Source organism: Bombus vancouverensis, chromosome 4 (genome assembly GCF_051014615.1).
Source record: "Bombus vancouverensis nearcticus chromosome 4, iyBomVanc1_principal, whole genome shotgun sequence".
Taxonomy (NCBI): Eukaryota; Metazoa; Arthropoda; class Insecta; order Hymenoptera; family Apidae; genus Bombus; species Bombus vancouverensis.
The window spans coordinates 6,478,128-6,495,594 of NC_134914.1; the positions used below are offsets into that span (position 1 = coordinate 6,478,128).

Below are 17,467 nucleotides of genomic sequence, written 5' to 3' on the forward strand. Positions count from 1 at the left end.
TGCTCATTGCTCATCCGACAAACAGTATCGACGCGTTCACAAAGAATTATGAGTCCGCGGAATATATTTTGTGTGGACCATAAAAGAGAATATCGAATACTAAATACATACAATTAATTTCAAGCATGTCAGAAGACTCGATTGGCGATAAGATCGATTATGCTGGGATTTTTATTTATGACTTTGAACCTAGTACAATTCGCTCTGCATTTGGATTTTGCTTTTGTTGATTTCGTGAAACTGTTGACTGTAACTGACGTCAGCTTTACCAAAGCTTAATTCATTTTAGTGGATTACCAGGGATATCTTTGATTCTTTCAAAGTTTCACAATACTAAACAAAAATATAAGACAACTTGTACATTTGTATATGTCCCATATCTAAAAAAAGAAGGAATTTTATTGATTTTAATTTAATTCTATCATTCGTTTTTGAAAATTCTAACCTATTTAAGAAAGCAATATAAGTACCCTAAAACTGTAAGTTGTCAGCAAAATGCTTTAAAATGTCAGAAAAGAATGTTTTGAATATCTGGTAAAAATGTAAAATACGAGCATGTTTTAGGGATATTCAAATTCGTCAATAAAAAAAAAGGACATAACCTCGCTGAGAAACGAAAACAAAAAGCCTCTAAAGGAATAAGATACGAATTCCAAGCAAACAACAAACACGTTCAAGTAAGAACATTCGGGGCAAATTTCTTTCGACGTTTGCAAGTGCCTTCGAGCTGTTTTCCCTTCGGCAACCATTTCACACGACACCCTGTATGCGGCAATGTCACGATATCCGAAAGTACACAAGGAATAGGATCAGCGAAAATACCGCTTCTTGGCTTCCATCTCGAAGGCAATGATTCCTTGCTTGTTATACGTCAACCCGCTCGAGTTAGATACAGATGCATCGATTTCGGTGGAATACATTTCGTTCGAGAGATCGAGACCTACAGAATGACTCGAATTTTTGAATTCCTTCATCTTCAAATTTTCCAGCTTTCAAATGCTTGAACTTCCGAATTTTCGCATCTTTGGTCTTCCAAATTTTCGAATTTCCGAATTTTCCACGTTTCGGAATTCTAGGTTCTTGGAATCGTCGAACTTTGGATTTCTAGGTTTTTGAAACTCTGAGATTCTCGAGGTTTCAGATCTTTAAATTGCTAGATTTTCGAAATTTTCATATGGATTGCGACATATTTCTGTGAATATTATTTATTACGTTTACGTATTGAAGTAATCTTTGAAGTAAATCATGTTATATGCCATCCTATATAACACGATTAGAGAGAGCAAATTTTCCACGTAACAAGATACCTAATGATTATGTTGCATCGTTTGTACTTTAGTTGCTAAAAGCTAATTTGATATTCCTTCTAGCGAGATTATCATGCAACGTTCACTTGCAGTAGCCGCAAGATCTAAGACAGCCGACGGTGTAATCTACTTTCTATCTGGATGCATTACAATCGATATATGTATCTAACGTTTCAGAGATTATTCGATAGTTCTGATACAGACGCGTGTTTGTGAAATTTTCATGATTATTAATAGCCTGACGTTTTCATAAGAATTATCACATACAAGACTAGATAACTCCCCTGACAAATTTTTTCTTTCTTTTGTTTTCTTTCATCGAATCGACTACGGTAACGTTTCTTCGTTATTGAACAAAGATTAGCTGTAATAAAACGTGGAAACCGGTTGCAACAAGTCATTATTGTCTGCATTTTTCAAGAACAATGAATGATTGGTCGCAATCCCTAACAGAAATCGCTGAATTCGTAGAAAACCGCAGATAATGAATGGGTTTTTGTGTCCGGCAAATAATGGAGATTGAGATAATCCCTCATGAGAAAGGCGATTGGCGACGCTGTATTTATTGAGTAGAAGTCGCATGTGGAACGAATGTAACAAGCGAAGAAAATGAGGCTATCTCGATAATCCATATCCGGAAATAATATAACTGGAATTCCTCGAGCTACCGATAGAAATACCTTCCGAGGGAATGCGAAACCTTTTAGCCTGGAAGGAAACGTTATTCGTTTATAATATCTGGATATCTGGAAGAAAGTTTCTGTCATTGCGCGAAACGCGAAACAGAATATTCGCATCGAGATCCAAATACAGTTATTTATATCGAGTATATTTATGATCGAAAAGTTTGTAACATCTTTTATCACAAAATGAAACTAAAATTTTCAAATTTTTAGAAACCCAAACATTTCTCTCAGATAATGAAACATTCAAATAAATGTTACTTTTAGTTGAATACTAAATAAAATTAATTAATTAATAACTGAAATATTAGATTCGACACAGAATCCTTTTAAACGTATTTAATGTAAATCGATATTGTTATCTAAATCGATTTTCTACTTATTATTAGAGTACTGAACTAAAGAATTTTTTCGATTTTTCTGGAAATAGGTGACGGAAAAGGGGATTGCTAGATTTTCAAAATCTCCAGAAATTGAAAAGTATAGAAAGGTACGTAATTCCTGTTCCTACAGCTTCGAAGCGGCGACATATAACTGTACCAGAGAACGTGCACACCGTGCACAACGACGAAGTATGAAACACAATACTGTTGACTATATCTCCAATAAACTTCAGTCAGATTTCAAATAGATTTGAAACGTTATCGAAATCTATAGGATCACCGAAGTCCAGTTGAAATCTGCGCTCGATACAACACTTCTGCCAATTGATTTAGATGAAAGTATTCAGATTGAACCGCTAATATCGAACCATTAATTTTTAAATCAAATGTCTTGCTGCTTCACAAGAAATATAAAAAGTGAAGGAAATCAATGTGTAATGTATTATACAGTACTTTTATATGTAGGAAATGTATTTGTAAAAATAAGAGAAGATAAATGTAAAAAAGAAACAACTTTTTACAAATTTATCCTACCTTAAATTAATAAAACATAATTCATCCTTTTATTTATCAAGGGTTTATGCAGTTTAAACAACCATAACAAATTTCTCCTATCTATCTTCTCTTAACAAATCTTCCCACCGTCAAATAAAAAGATTGTAACACGATCTACCTCTATCTTAACCCCACACATTTAGTGAATTTCAAGCTACCATAACTTGGCCACCAGCGCACTTCAAATTCCACCAACCTACGTACAAGCACCTCACCACAGAAAGGCAACGATTCACCCACCCCCCTCGATAAATTCAAATCCATAGCATAGGTGTTGCATCCGCTTCATCAGGAAGCTTCTTTTTGAAGAGTATCCGCTCGAAAAGACACTAGTGGTTATTTAAATTATCGACAGGTATCCTTATCACAGCAACCAGACAAAGACTATATAGCAAATTTAATCGAGAAATCGTACGAGGACCGACAAGTTTTTCCACAGGAGGCGAAGTAGCAAAGATCGTCGTGGCGGTTAATGAAGTTGCAAATCGAAGGAAAAGGAGACATAAGAAGCCTCGGGCAGTTTACTCAAGGATCGGCTAAAAAGTTTTTGCTTTCCACCTCGCTCACCCACTAAAAGTTTCTACTTTGCATAGCCATTGACTGCAACGTCTTTCTCGTGTCTTCATAATTTGCCCATGTTAGAAAGAAATCGAACTCAGCCCGTTTCGTTTTCTCAGTAATAAGCTCAAGTACATCGCAAGTAAGTTCGAACGTTGATCAGCTATATAGATATGAATTCAGACATATTTGGTTCTCATTAACAGTATGCGAAGTATACTGTATGTACTGAAGATACAAATTGACAAAGTAATGATTAGAAGCAGCACTTACTATGTTTCATATAGAATCATAAAACTAGGAATCTAAATTACGTATTGAAAAATATGACAGTAATATATTTTACTTTTTATAATATTTTCTTATTACCTGGTGGTTGATGGTGATGAACCTAACCTCGCACCAGCCGGAGGAGTCATCGACGAGTGTCATACAATATCGCCTTTTCCCGAACAAAGGAACACGCCTTGGCAGAATGCACGGGGTTGCCCAGACTCGTCATCACTACCACGGAAATACCATCGCACTCAACGTTTTGTCCCCAAACATAATAAAGGCCATTCTCTCATGTCGCGATAAGCACAACACTTCTGCCTTCGCACTCGTTGGCAGTTTCTCACACAATGTCCGAGAGTACCGCACTTGAGATACTTCACAGTAGAACCAATTTTCGGGTTATCGGCTTTATTTGCACTTGATCCGCCTCTTTTACGATGATCCTTGCGATGACGCGCATTTCTGCGTCTCGACTTTCCCGCTACCGTCGCATTTCGTCCCGCGTTTCGGCTCGTTTCACTTCGCGCGTCGGATTCCTGCACAATTTTAATTCACAGTGTCTCGAGAGATGGCAGCTCATCGTATGCAGCGGAAGGTTTCGAAACTGTCCGGTAGTATGCGCAACTGTATGACTACCAACAGATCTTGATTGATTTCGATCGTCAACGATTCAATTCCGTTAACTTATCCACCGTGTCGAAGAAACGTCAAGACTATTCGCTCGCGTCATCGCGTCATTTGTCCGTTTGATTTATATGTTCTTTAATTTCAACGTGATACCTCTTACAGTCTCGCAACCCTTTATTTGCTTGATTTCCGACCGACTAATAGTCAGCACAATGTCCAGACGTGTTCTCGACTCGTCCTCGGTCCATCTTGCCGCTGCTTCGATCGATGCCGCGTCGCTCTGGACAGCCTCTTGCATGGGAATAATAGTGCCGCTTACACTACGTTATGTGTCATTTTTTATTAGAATAACACGCATTTAAATCTTTCAGGTATCATCATAGTTCTCTTTGTAAAGCGCTTCGAACTTCAATCCCGGCGTATGCATTTTTCCAATGTAGCGTGCAACTTCCTGATTCGCGAATTGTAGTTATTATTCTAAACAATTGCAACTTGTACTTAATGACAGGTATCCTGAAGATTTTCCGTTTCTTGACATCGTCGTATGCCTAGAATACTGGGACTATAATTTATGATCTATTCGGTACATGACGTTGAGCGCGTGGCCGCAAGAGAAAGCTGATTAGGCGAATATGGGAAAGCAACGCTCATTAACACCACAGGGTCGCATACATACGTGTACGTACATATAAAAAATTGCGACATATTTGTCGTATGTCACCTACGATCATCGTAAACAAGTGAGTCGCTACATTGACCGGTGGTCGCTAACTCCAGTCGGTATTTCCAGCACATCATATACTACCATATACTTGCATTGAGGTTAGAAATTTTTCTGTCAATTTAGAAGATCCTTCTTAATCTACCATACAATATGGAAATCAAAAAATCAAAAGATAAAGAGTTTATCATGCAACGAAGTGGCGGGTGATGAAGTTGTAACTGAAAATTCGTACATTCCAGAATTCTATAGTTCGAAAGTTCAAGAATTTAAAAATTTCCCAAATAGATTTGATTCGAATGTATAAATACGTATTGAACTTGATCTCATTGCTATACATATATGTATATGTGACTTCTGTCGCCGTGTTTTTCTGCAGAAAAGAACCTGTCGAAAGAGGGAAGCACATTCTTCCAGCTCAGCGTTCGCTTGATGAATGGCGTCTCTTTCGCGAACTTTAACAGAATTACTTTTTCGTAAGAGTGCACCCTGGACGAATATTATGGGAAATGTGCGTGCGGGGATTGGAAGAGTCGGGAACGGAATTCCGGACTCTGGAACCGCGAGTGCTGGCAAGTTGGGGTTATCGCTAGGGGAGATAGGAAGAAGTGGTGCTTTTTTTATGAGAGTCTCATGGTACGTCAGAGTGGATTGTTTGAATATGGTATGTTGGAGAGTAGAATGACGAACGTTTCAATGCTTCGTTTTTTTGAACGGCTGGCTGAATATTTTAATACTTGGGAATATGTGGATATTCGTTGTTTGCATGTTATTTTACTTTTCCTTGTATTAAAATTAAAAGTAGATGATACCACATATGGCGACTGGCAAAAGTAATATTTACCATATAAAATATAGAACTTTACCAATATAAAAATGTTTTACGTAACACACGTAATATATTCATAAATGTTTAGTTACGTCTACAACCCAGTGTATATAGTTATTATTTATCCTTTCATATTTTTACCAAATGTTTAACAAATTTTATTGTAAAAAGGTGAGTGGAAATAAAGTTACAAAATTTGATTAAATCTTTTACGACTTCTACAAAAGTAGTTCTTAATCCACTTTTCTCATTCAATTCTCATTACTGACAGTTTTATTTTATTCAATTAGCTTTTCTAGAAGCAACGGTCGTCTTCAAATATTGTCATCTATTCAATTTCACTTATTAAATCATTTATTTATTCAGAAATTCAGTTTTTCTTAAAATAGACACAACGCACCAGAAACAGTTTATCCTCCTTCAATAATTAGAGACAAAAGTATCAAAATGTAGAAATAGGAAGAGAAATAAAATTTTCTATTATGCTCTCCTCCTTTTTCCCCCTATAAATACATTAATTAAATTACATACATGTGACTGTATATTATACACAAACCGCTACAGTAATAAACATATACGAGTCGAATATATCAATAGCACAGAAAATATTTCTCTGTCTATATTTTTTCGAAAACCACCTGTACAAATACTTTTATCTAACACTGTAATTCTTTTACACAAAATTAATAATCAACACGCGTGCTAACAAGTTCCCATCGACCGTTCGATTTTACGCAATTCCAGGCTAATTCACAAACACAAGCGTTCATGTTGTTATCTTGAACGATCAAACTTAATGCGAGTAGAGATTCGTGTTTGCTCAGTTGGCAATTAGCTAGAAAAGGTGTTAACGGGTTAAATGGACCGAATAAGACTCTCAGGGTGACCTGGACCAAGAAAAACAAGCACCGCGAACGTATGCCATTTAGAAAGTGACGCTAATAAACGTGGTATATGACTAAAGGAGTTGATATTCACAGTCGAAATGATCAACCACCATAATAGATCGCAGACGGTTCTAGCTGGACGAGCTGATGGCTCGATTAACCGAAACTTAAATAGTGTCACGTCATCCCGAGGTAATCAGTAGCTGCCCTTAAATTAGCTGGAGGATACGTATCTGCGCCGTTGTCACGTAGTTGAGCAAGTTTTTGCTACGTTGAATTAGAACGTACGAACGGTGATAGAGGGACGTGATAATGAAAGGAGAATTGTTTCTGTTGCAAATACATGGGTTCCATGGAGAAACAGATTGAATGGACTGATTAGAAGCTTTCCTCTCCGTCGACTTAAGAAATGAATTAAATATGATTAAACGAATTACTATGGAAATTACATAGGTCATTTTTAAATTAGGATTGTATTGTATTTGAATGAGTGAGTTGAACAACACCACAAGTCCAAAAGCTACATTTTGGGATATTTAAACAGTTCAACGGTTTAGTCCTTTGAAAAGCTCAGTAATTTTGTTTCTTTATAATCTCGCGAAGCCTTGCTTGCTCTAATATATATGCCATATATGCTATAGCTCTAAGTAAACTGAAAACAGTTAAACCAATAATTCATCCACTAGCAAAAACTGGACTCGTGTGTGTTTAGAATTTGTGCATCAACAATCGAACTAAACAGGTGAAATCAAACTTTAACTAAAAGATACTTTTTTCATGCGTTCGGAAGGAAAATGTGTGATTTGTAAGGCATACAACGTGCGATAAAACGGAAAAAGAAGAAGACACGAGCAATCACCGGATCGTTTCCGCTTCACGGTTCCGTAATATGTAGCGACGTATCGGAGTTCCAATTAAACGGCGCCAACCATCCAAAGCATTGCGTTTCCGTAACCGTGGCAAATAGCGTGAACTACCGGCTGTCGATCGTTTCCTTGCGTCTTGTCGACAAGACGTGAGAAATTGTCGCGAGAGGTAATTCGGAGTTTGGCAACACCTCCCTCGTGCACATAGGCGAACGGAACTTCGCGCTGATTGATAAAGCAACGCTGCAAGATGACGTTCGATCGCGTTGTGGTTCCTCTTTTGATACATTCTCGATCATCCAGTTCCTTCCAAATCGATCCTATGAATTTTGTATGTTAGAGATAGTAATTACTTAAAAAAGACTCGTGAAAATGAAAATGAAAGAGAGAGATCGTGAAAATGAAAATGAAAGAGAGAGATCGTGAAAATGAAAATCTTGAATATTATCAGATAGTGCAGTTATTGTCATGTATACTTAAGAATTGTTTCAACAAATTTGATCAAAGCTACTATTTTAGATTTAAGATACGCAAAAACGTCTTACTGAAATAACTTGATAATTAATTCCACGGTACCTCTATGCAAATTAATAGAATATTTTATCGTAAACGAGAATATAATATTCAATCATGAATGAGCGCAAATAAAAAAGAAAATACAGCAGAATCACACGTGTATAATAACGAACTTTTTCTCGATACGATGGGGAAAATTAACGAAGAAGAATAGCCGTTGGTGGTTCGTTTGTCAGACAGTGTTGGTGTAACAGTGCCAGATGGCATGAAATCTGCGAATCGGCCAGACCGCAAAACACCCCTATATACCGAGTGGCACGTTGATAAATGTGATTTTCGAATATGATTTAACGCCGAAAGGAAAGTAGTGGTTAAAAGAGCAGGAAGAGAACATTGGGAACTCCATTAACTTTCGATATATGGCGAAGCAAGCCAGTTTCCGTTTTTTGGATTAATAACGTTCTTCCGCTCGGAAGTCAACGATCTGCTGATAGCGATATATGAGAGAAGTGACGTATGGTATGCATATGACCACTTGTAGGCAGTATAATGGATGTAACAACTCGTTGCTAGAAGTTGCAAAAAGATTATTCTCAATTTTTTATCCCTTTTAGGTTTTCAATTTTTTATCCTTTTTAGTTTTGTCGGTCTTTACGACCTTTCAGTATTCGTCGATAAAAACTGAACGTTAGTTGCCTACAAATGTTTTATCAGTGGTTCGAATCCATCAATGGATTCGTACTGGTATAAATCCATCAGAGACATATATCACCAACGTGCAATAACTTTGCAACCTTGAATCAAGGAGAAATCTCTATCGATGTGACCAACTATAATCCTTTGGTTTCCTGCCGATTGCAGCTTAGCTATCCCTTTTAGACACATTGAAACACGACAATATTCATACATGTAATCACTATTCGAATTTTTTATAGAAGAAGAAAACTATTACGACAATACTCTAATAACTAATACAATAGTAATAATATAATTATATATAAAATATAAGATATATATAATATATAATGATATAATAAATGACTACTAAAACAATCATACAAAATTCTTGTTCTCAAAATATTTGTTGCCACACAAAATTGAAATATTTATGGAATTTGCAATTGTTCTCGCTTTTCTACAGTATTTTGCAATAATTATTATAAACATACCTTCAATATACAAAATATACAACATACAAAAGTAATGTAGGCGAACGTTGATCTTTATTCGGATACACGCATAGTTGTACACACATATTTATCTTCACTATATCAATTTAATTAATCATTTATGCATAAAGCAAAATGTTCCGAAACATATATATAGAAGATATCTATAGCGTCGATTCTAAAAAAATGTATATACAAAAACGTCGATTAAGACTTATTTTCTAAATTATAATAATTTGTGTATTAAAATACTAACCTTATTTCTTCGTAACTCTATTCAAAATACACATACACACACCCCGCCCCTTTTGTTCATGCTCGTAAGCTAATTACCTCATTACTTTCGCTCTCGTGAATGAGATCAAGTAGAACCAATAACACGAACTACACGTCGTACCACTTTCCTTTTCGCATTTTCCCTTTTCTTGTTTCTCAGTCTCGTCAACTGCAGTTGATATCTTTCGAAGCCGGTTTTTATCTACTAGCAGCAGTCTTCCTCGATTTCACGCCTGCCCATCTAATTAGCCTTGTATCTCATTAATAAAATTTCCCGATTTACCCTAGGTAATAGTTTATATTTCATCTACCTGGGTGCACGTTTTAAGCGACTATCTGTCAAAAATTGATCATAGAAAACTTTTATGTCCATATTGTATGCGTTGTGTAAAGCATTCTAGAAAGAGATATTATTGATGACAATCGTATTTCTATACAAGCAGATTTCGCAGACGAAGAATGCACTCGTTAATTACATTAATTCGGGAAATTCAAATATTTCATACCCTATCAAAAAATATGAACAATGGTTTAACTTCTTCAGCGAATACCATTCTCTAATTTCTGTTTCAGTAATTCAATTATTCCAATAGCAGTAACTATATAATGTAGCATACAAAAGGAGTACAAAGTTTCGTGGAACGTTTTGTTGGAAAGTATATAGCAATTTTTAATTCATTATAAGGCGTAACACTCGAAATTTCAATGGAAAATTTGCATATAGCTAAGTACTTTGCGTTTCAGACCTTATTGTTTAAAAATATAAAATGCATATCTTGCCGCATCAACTAAAACAATTATTTGCTTAATGCGTTTACCGTAACATATTTATTATATTCAATGAAACAGAACCGTAATAATTAATTGCGATGTTATCATATTTAATTATATTTGTTTATGGTAAAATTCGTTGATATATTATTTAATGTTATAATGTTATTTGTTTGTTTATTTTATTGGTCATTGCATTCGATGGAATACAGCAAATATCTACATTTATAATATTATTCGTATTATTTGTATAAATCTCGTACCTCTAATTCAGTTCAAGTAATTTAATAATCGTCTTCATGTAAAACTGCATGGACTGAAATTGTTTAGGTTCAAGTAAAGTAATTTCGATCAAATACCTAATAACAGAAAAAAGAATTTGAGAAACCAATACAACAAACAAGAAATTATAAGTAACATATGTTACATTGTCTATATAGTGACTATTATTCCTTTCAAGTTAAGGAATAGTTTAAAGAACCACAACTTTATTTGAAAATTGAAAACACATTTTGTACCAAATAAAATAACAGGTTCATATTGATTTGAGGTAATTTATTAATTCACCGGTTAAAAGCAATATCGCATCGATTATTGCAGCTAAAGGTATAATATTAATAATAATAAAGGTATTATTATAAGGTTATATTATATTATATAAAGTAATATTAATATTAATAAAGGTATGATGTAAGTTAAAATTATGTGCTCCTCCAAGAGTGACCGGAAACAATATATTTCTACTATAAATATACCTACCGATTTACAACCACGTGATTCAACTTTATTCAAATTATTCCGTACATAGTTTCAAAAAAAAAAAAAAAAAAAGAGAGAAAAAGAAGAAAGGAAGAAGAAAAAAGACGGAAGAAAAAATTTTCTTCTGTATTTTTGCCTATCCTCCAGATAACGAAGTTAAGTCGACGAGAACCGAGGGTAACTGTGATTCCTATCTAGCGAGGCTCTTATGCCTACGGTTTGGCTGGCGCGTTCCTTCGTTGAATAATCCGGATCACAATGGCAAACTTTCTTTCTTCTTCCTTCCGTGGAAGCTTGCATCGGAATAGCGGCTCTCCGAACTTGCGTTTTGGCAAAGCCTGTTGGACCATTGGACCTTAGAGTAGCTCGTTCGCGGGGCACGATGGACCGATTCTGGCCAGGATCCACGTGATTCTCGAACCAGGAAGAAGCTTCTTCCTTGTTATGTCGGTTCTCGTGCCACGTTCGAGAGGATCGAACCAACCAACGAAAGCGTTCGTAAGAGTTTTAAAACGAGCGACTCCAAGTTGCATCTGGATCAGTTGCTCGAAGATATTGTACGTGTATACCATGTGTTCCGTTATTTGAAGTATAGTTCTTTCAAAATTGACCAATATAATCATAATAATCGTGTCTCGTTATAATAAATCGAAAGTTCAAACATATAAGATTTATACGCCAATTAGGTTAAAAAAATGTCGAAATCCAAACTTAAGTTACTTAACAATGTACGGTGTCCAGATTGTTCGTTGATCGAAATGAAATTTACAGTCTCTTCGTCCACCGAATCCTCGCTGATAAATTGTCCGTACGTTTCCAATTTTTCCGACGTTCGTTGTCGATGGAATTCGCTGAATTACCATTGCTTTAATTAAAACTCTCTCTTCTTTTTACCTTCTGCTCTTCTTCTTGTTTCTCTAATTCGTCATCTCGTTTTTATACTTCCGTCCCTTCTTTTTTATCATGATCGATCGATTTCTTCGTTCTGTATCTATGAGTGGCTCGAGTGTTGTTCGTGATGGTCGAATAATGAGTTGTCATCTTTCGTTTCCGCATAATTGACGTGGATTCGCGATAAAATTTCCGGGCTGAGTCGCGACACGTGCTCGGCAGGATCGATTCCACGCTCCGCCAGCTCAGGCAATTAGAGGCGTATAATAAATCCGCGAGTTCGGCTCGGGTCACCATTATTCCTCGACAAATCAACCGCTGATCATTTTTGGTAGCATGCTAATTGGATATCGACTTGTTTCTCGTTTCGTGACGAATTTATACACAAGCGTGCCCGTAATTTTGATTGAAAATAAATAAAATATCTCTACAAGTGTCGTAGTATCTTCGTCAGCCTGTTTTAAGCACAAATTCAATTATCGAAATTGGAATTGATAAAAACGATTATGACAATAGGAGATAGTAATGGTAACAAGATCGAAGTTAATTAGACGCAAAGTCATACCACCGCATTAAATTTCACCAAATGACATAAATTTCATTGGATTGTTCGCTCATTATGCCGCCGATGTCTCTCCCGGGACGAACATTTGCCATTTACAATTCACGACACAAAGCGTAAATGATCGATTTCATCAATTTTCACTGAGTATCTTTATCGCCGTGGAAAAGTACATTCTGAAAGAGCGCATGAATAAAACATAATTGCTGCGCTATTTTAATGTGCGCGAATGCACGCTTAATTTCCAAGCCGACAATCCGATTACCTCGATCGCGTATCTCACAATTTTAAACACATTTCATCTTTCAACGTTCGCCAATTGTTCCGACTCGCTTTTAATTCAAAATATAAAAAGCACCTGAAATGAAATTATTATGGAGTTTTTGTGCGTAACGCTGTCGATGATAATTAAGTACTTTTATGCTATTGAATATATTGTATCTCAAGTTATGTATTATAACAAATTTGTTTTCATTTCTTTCATAAAGTATGCACAGTTATCGTTTCTATAAAAGACCAATTTAGAAAACAATGGCATGTTGTTTTATCCATTTGTCGTTTGCAAATGGATTAAGTAATTTTTTACCCTATTGCTTCGAGGTTGTCATCCTCAAAAAAAAAAAAAAAGAAAAAGAAAATTATTGTACCAATTTGACATTCTAACGTAATGTTCTTAAAAAATTATAACGATTCTAGATATCCAAACTCGTGTTCCCTAAAATCGTGATTTTTCACTTATTGTTACTAAGTTTGATCAGAAACTTTCCACTGGTTGTACGAGTAATACATTTGTGTTCAGAGTTAAAGGCAGCGCACGTTCGCTTCCTCCATGGTTTAGACTCACCTGAAACAGAAAGATAACGCCGGAATTAATTATGCAGTCTAGCGCACAGACACGAGGTCGGTTTGGTTGTTATCGTCAGATTACCAAATTATTCGCTATCAATTAGAGAGCAGCGCAGATCTATAGTAGCCGCGATCAAATATTAATCCATCAAGAGGCCCACGATTTAACCTTCGTTCTTCGTCGTTTTATGCCGGACCATGCAAATAATTTAGCATTAAAATTGAACGGCCGGATTAGTGCCGCGCGAAGCATTAACGAGGAACGTGTTATCGAATTTTAATACCCACTGATATTTCCACGATTCTTGAACAGGATAATGTAACGAGCTCTATATTCGGAAAAACCAATGAACTGGTTAATTTGTTATTAATCGTTTGATCACTGACCATAATCTCAGATACCATTTAATAATAAAACATTGTGCGAGATATATATATACAGGGTGATTGGTAACTGGTGGTACAAGCGGAAAGGGGGTGATTCTACGCGAAAAAAGAAGTCGAAAATATAGAATAAAAATCTTTCGTTCGAGGCTTTGTTTTCGAAAAAATCGACTTTGAATTTTCGCTCGGTACGCGTGCACTTTATCACGTATCGTTATAACGAATCTCACTGTAGATCGTTGTCTCGATGGAAAAATTTATAAAAAAAAATTTTCGACTTCTTTCTTCGCGTAGAATCACCCCCTTTCCGCTTGTACCACCCGTTACCAACCACCCTGTATATATGTCGGAGATGAAAGGACATCGGGACTTCCCTTTTGGAATGTTGGGAAAAATCCCAATACCCTGGTCCACACTTTTACTATACCTACACTTAAGTAATAAAAATAAGAAATAGTTTTAATGTTCCAATCCGGCTTTATGACGATGGGCTTGGGTTCTAAGTGACATAGCGGGTCACTGAACGTAGCCACGGTCACGGGAGGGACGCGTAACTGATGGAGATATGGAATGATTATATGGCTCTCCTTAAAAACAAAGATTGACTCGAGAGGTGGAGAGAGGAATATATAAGGGCAGTTCCACTTGGATTTTTTTTTGGAGTTCATGCAGATAAGTTTTACTTGTACGTGGAGTTATACGTGAATCACATCGCATTCGTCATCCCGTGGACCGTGGATTCGTTATCGAACCTGAATTCGTTGTCATCAACATCTCGACCATTCGATCGCCGCTATTACTTATAGCCTCTTATAGTGCCCCCATTTGTACCCATAAATATGAGCTATATCCGCGATGATAAATTTGAGTGAAGATTCATCGAACGCCCAAAATTTCAGCCTTAATCCGACATCAGAAGTGGGATCAGCGCCGGTTATAACAGTCCAAGAGAATATGAGTATCATGCGCGAGTTAATTCAGACGCTAGTGCAAAGGCCGAATACGGAATCTACAAATGTAACGTTACCACGTTTTAACCCCGAAGTCGCGGGCGCCGATCCAACCGCGTGGTGCGCAGCTACCGATCTGATTATACGAGACCACCCGTTACGAGACAGTGCGTTATTTTCTGCTCTAAATCTTGCCCTAGAGGGTCCTGCTGCGCATTGGCTTTCACAAATAGTGCGCGGTGGAAAGTTTACCTGGCCAACGTTTAAGGAACGATTCCTTTCACGTTTTGGTGGAAAAGCGACAGCAGCCTCGGCGTTAATAAGGATATCCAGAGAACAACCGTCAGAGACCGAATCCCCAGGAGCTTATGGTAGTCGCGTCCGTTCCATGCTGCAAATGAAGTTGGAAGATCTAACGACGCCCGAATTAATCAATGCCTTCGCCCTTTATATGTTGAGCTCCCGAGATCAACGTTTTCGACGACTAACACTCGCGAATAATATCAAGACGGAGGACCAATTTCATGATGAAATGAAACTTCTTCCTGACGACGATCAACCAACACCTTCGCCAGGAAATCCACCGACGGGCCCCGAAGCTAAAAGAAGAAGGTCATTGGACCACCGGGGTAAGTGTTACCGCTGTGGTAACTTTGGGCATAAAGCACCTGAGTGCCGCAAGAGGATAAGATTGGAGTCGGAGAAGCACACACGAAAACCAGGGGATAACCGAGGGGCCACATCATCGACAGTGTCCTGCTACAAGTGCAACGAGGAGGGGCATATCGCCCCTAACTGCCCGCTGTTGCGGAAAGAAGGCCGTTCAATGGGTTCAAATGTACCATTGAGTGATAATGCTATGAAGCTCGTCGAGTCGTGTGTTAGATTCACATACTCTCGGGGCGACAATGTAATAAAACTCTGTGCGGTCGTGCGATCCAGAAAAGCGAGATTCACTTGGGTGCGAAATCGAGAATGGTCCATCATGCCATTGCGATCAGATTAATGCAGGATGCAACTGGCATTTTGAATACTAATCATGATGTCACTAATTTGTTTCTCTTCTTCCTTTTGTTACCAAATCTCTGAACAAAATTCGCTGTTAAACCGGACCCTTAATTTATTCAGACATTTAGCTAAATTGTAAACAACGTTAATTGTATCGAGTCTAATGTGGGAAAACTCAATATTTTAGTTACACCCGAAGACGTGTGATTATCAGGATGTTTTGGAATGTTGGGAAAAACCTCAATATCCTGGTCCAGACTTTTACTATAGCTACACTTAAGTAATAAAAATAAGAAATAGTTTTAATGTTTCAATCCGGCTTTATGACGATGGGCTTGAATGTGATTATCATTCGTGTAGAATTCGTTGTCATCAACATCTCGACCATCCGATCACCGCTATTACTTATAGCCTCTTGTAGTGCCCTCATTTGTACCCATAAATATGAGCTATATCCGCGATGGTAAATTTGAGTGAAGGTTCATCGGACGCCCAAAATTCCAACCTTAATCCGACATATATATATAATCCAATGTTATAAATCACTCATTCAGGGTACCCAATTTCCATATTTATAGTTCATAATTATTCGATATGATAGGATCTTCCATACTCATTATTGACTCAGGTCAGTTGATCAAGTCCTGTAACGTATGTATGGACAGACAGCATATCATAGTATATATATAGTTTGCATACAATATTCATAGATACTGTCACTATGCAATCTGTCTACATATATGTTGCATATCCATATGTTCCAGAACTTGAACAACAGGCCACAGATTGTCTGCAGAAATCTTCCACGTAGACAGCTACCCGTGGACAGTGTCTTTATGTCTATATTTACGGAGATGAGAAGATAGCTAAGTAGAGGACTGCGGATCTGATTGGTGTTTGTTGCTATACTTTAATATTTTATTATCGTAACAGTAGGGGAAAGTGAAGTAAAACCGGGATCCTAAGAATAAAATGGCATAATTGTGAAATTAATGTTACTTAAACAAAAATTGCAAGTGTAGTTTATTAAAGCAATATTTTCATTAAAACGACAAGACCTACATTAAATTTTTACAGAAAAGAAAGAAAATCCAGAAAATAGTTTTATATATAGATTACTCAATATTATTCCTACTATCTGTAACATAGGAATTCATTCAATTTTTAAAATTCCCATTCAGTACAAAATTCATGGACACACCCAAAACAAGCTATACATTGGAACTAATCTTTCATTTCATCTAGATGCAGCATAAGATTTTCGATAATAAATACAAATATTTTCGTTCCTATTATTAGAAAAAATCGGGTGTCCGATTTTATCCCGTCAAGCTTTGCCCTAATATGCAATTTTATAAATATTATAGATTATTAATGCTACCATGGCGAATTTGAAAAGAACCCATTTACATATTCATACCTTAATGCGTGACAAATAGCATAATTCATATCAAAAATTCATATACTTAAACGATATCAATAATAATAAATTTCATAATTCTTTGAAAGTTGTATCACAGCACCAGAAACACGGAAACCGTATCAAAATCATGCGTATCGCGATCGTATTTTGTTTATGCACTAACCAGAAAACGATAACTGATGGCTGCATTGAAAATTGGAGAACTTTTAAAGTAATAACA

General features: G+C 36.6%; 2 protein-coding genes and 1 long non-coding RNA gene across 4 annotated transcripts in view; 1 reads left to right on the forward strand and 2 right to left on the reverse strand.

Moving 5' to 3' along the window:
• The window catches only part of Fur2 (furin-like protease 2), a 413,482-nt gene that overhangs the window by 228,857 nt on the left and 167,158 nt on the right, over positions 1-17,467 (reverse strand). The gene's annotated exons all lie outside the window — the stretch shown is intronic.
• The window catches only part of LOC143302633 (uncharacterized), a 134,880-nt gene continuing 128,409 nt past the window's right edge, over positions 10,997-17,467 (reverse strand). Inside the window, exon 4 of the long non-coding RNA XR_013058270.1 lies at positions 10,997-13,480. This is a non-coding gene — a long non-coding RNA (uncharacterized LOC143302633). The remainder of the gene's footprint in view (positions 13,481-17,467) is intronic.
• LOC143302648 (uncharacterized) lies at positions 14,722-15,822 on the forward strand. The gene has a single exon (XM_076618333.1). The coding sequence runs from the start codon at positions 14,722-14,724 to the stop codon at positions 15,820-15,822; it is 1,101 nt and encodes a 366-aa protein (XP_076474448.1).

What these genes read in the sequence shown, in the direction of transcription:
- LOC143302648 (XM_076618333.1), top strand. Translation starts at nt 14,722, where the DNA reads ATGATAAATTTGAGTGAAGATTCATCGAACGCCCAAAATTTCAGCCTT.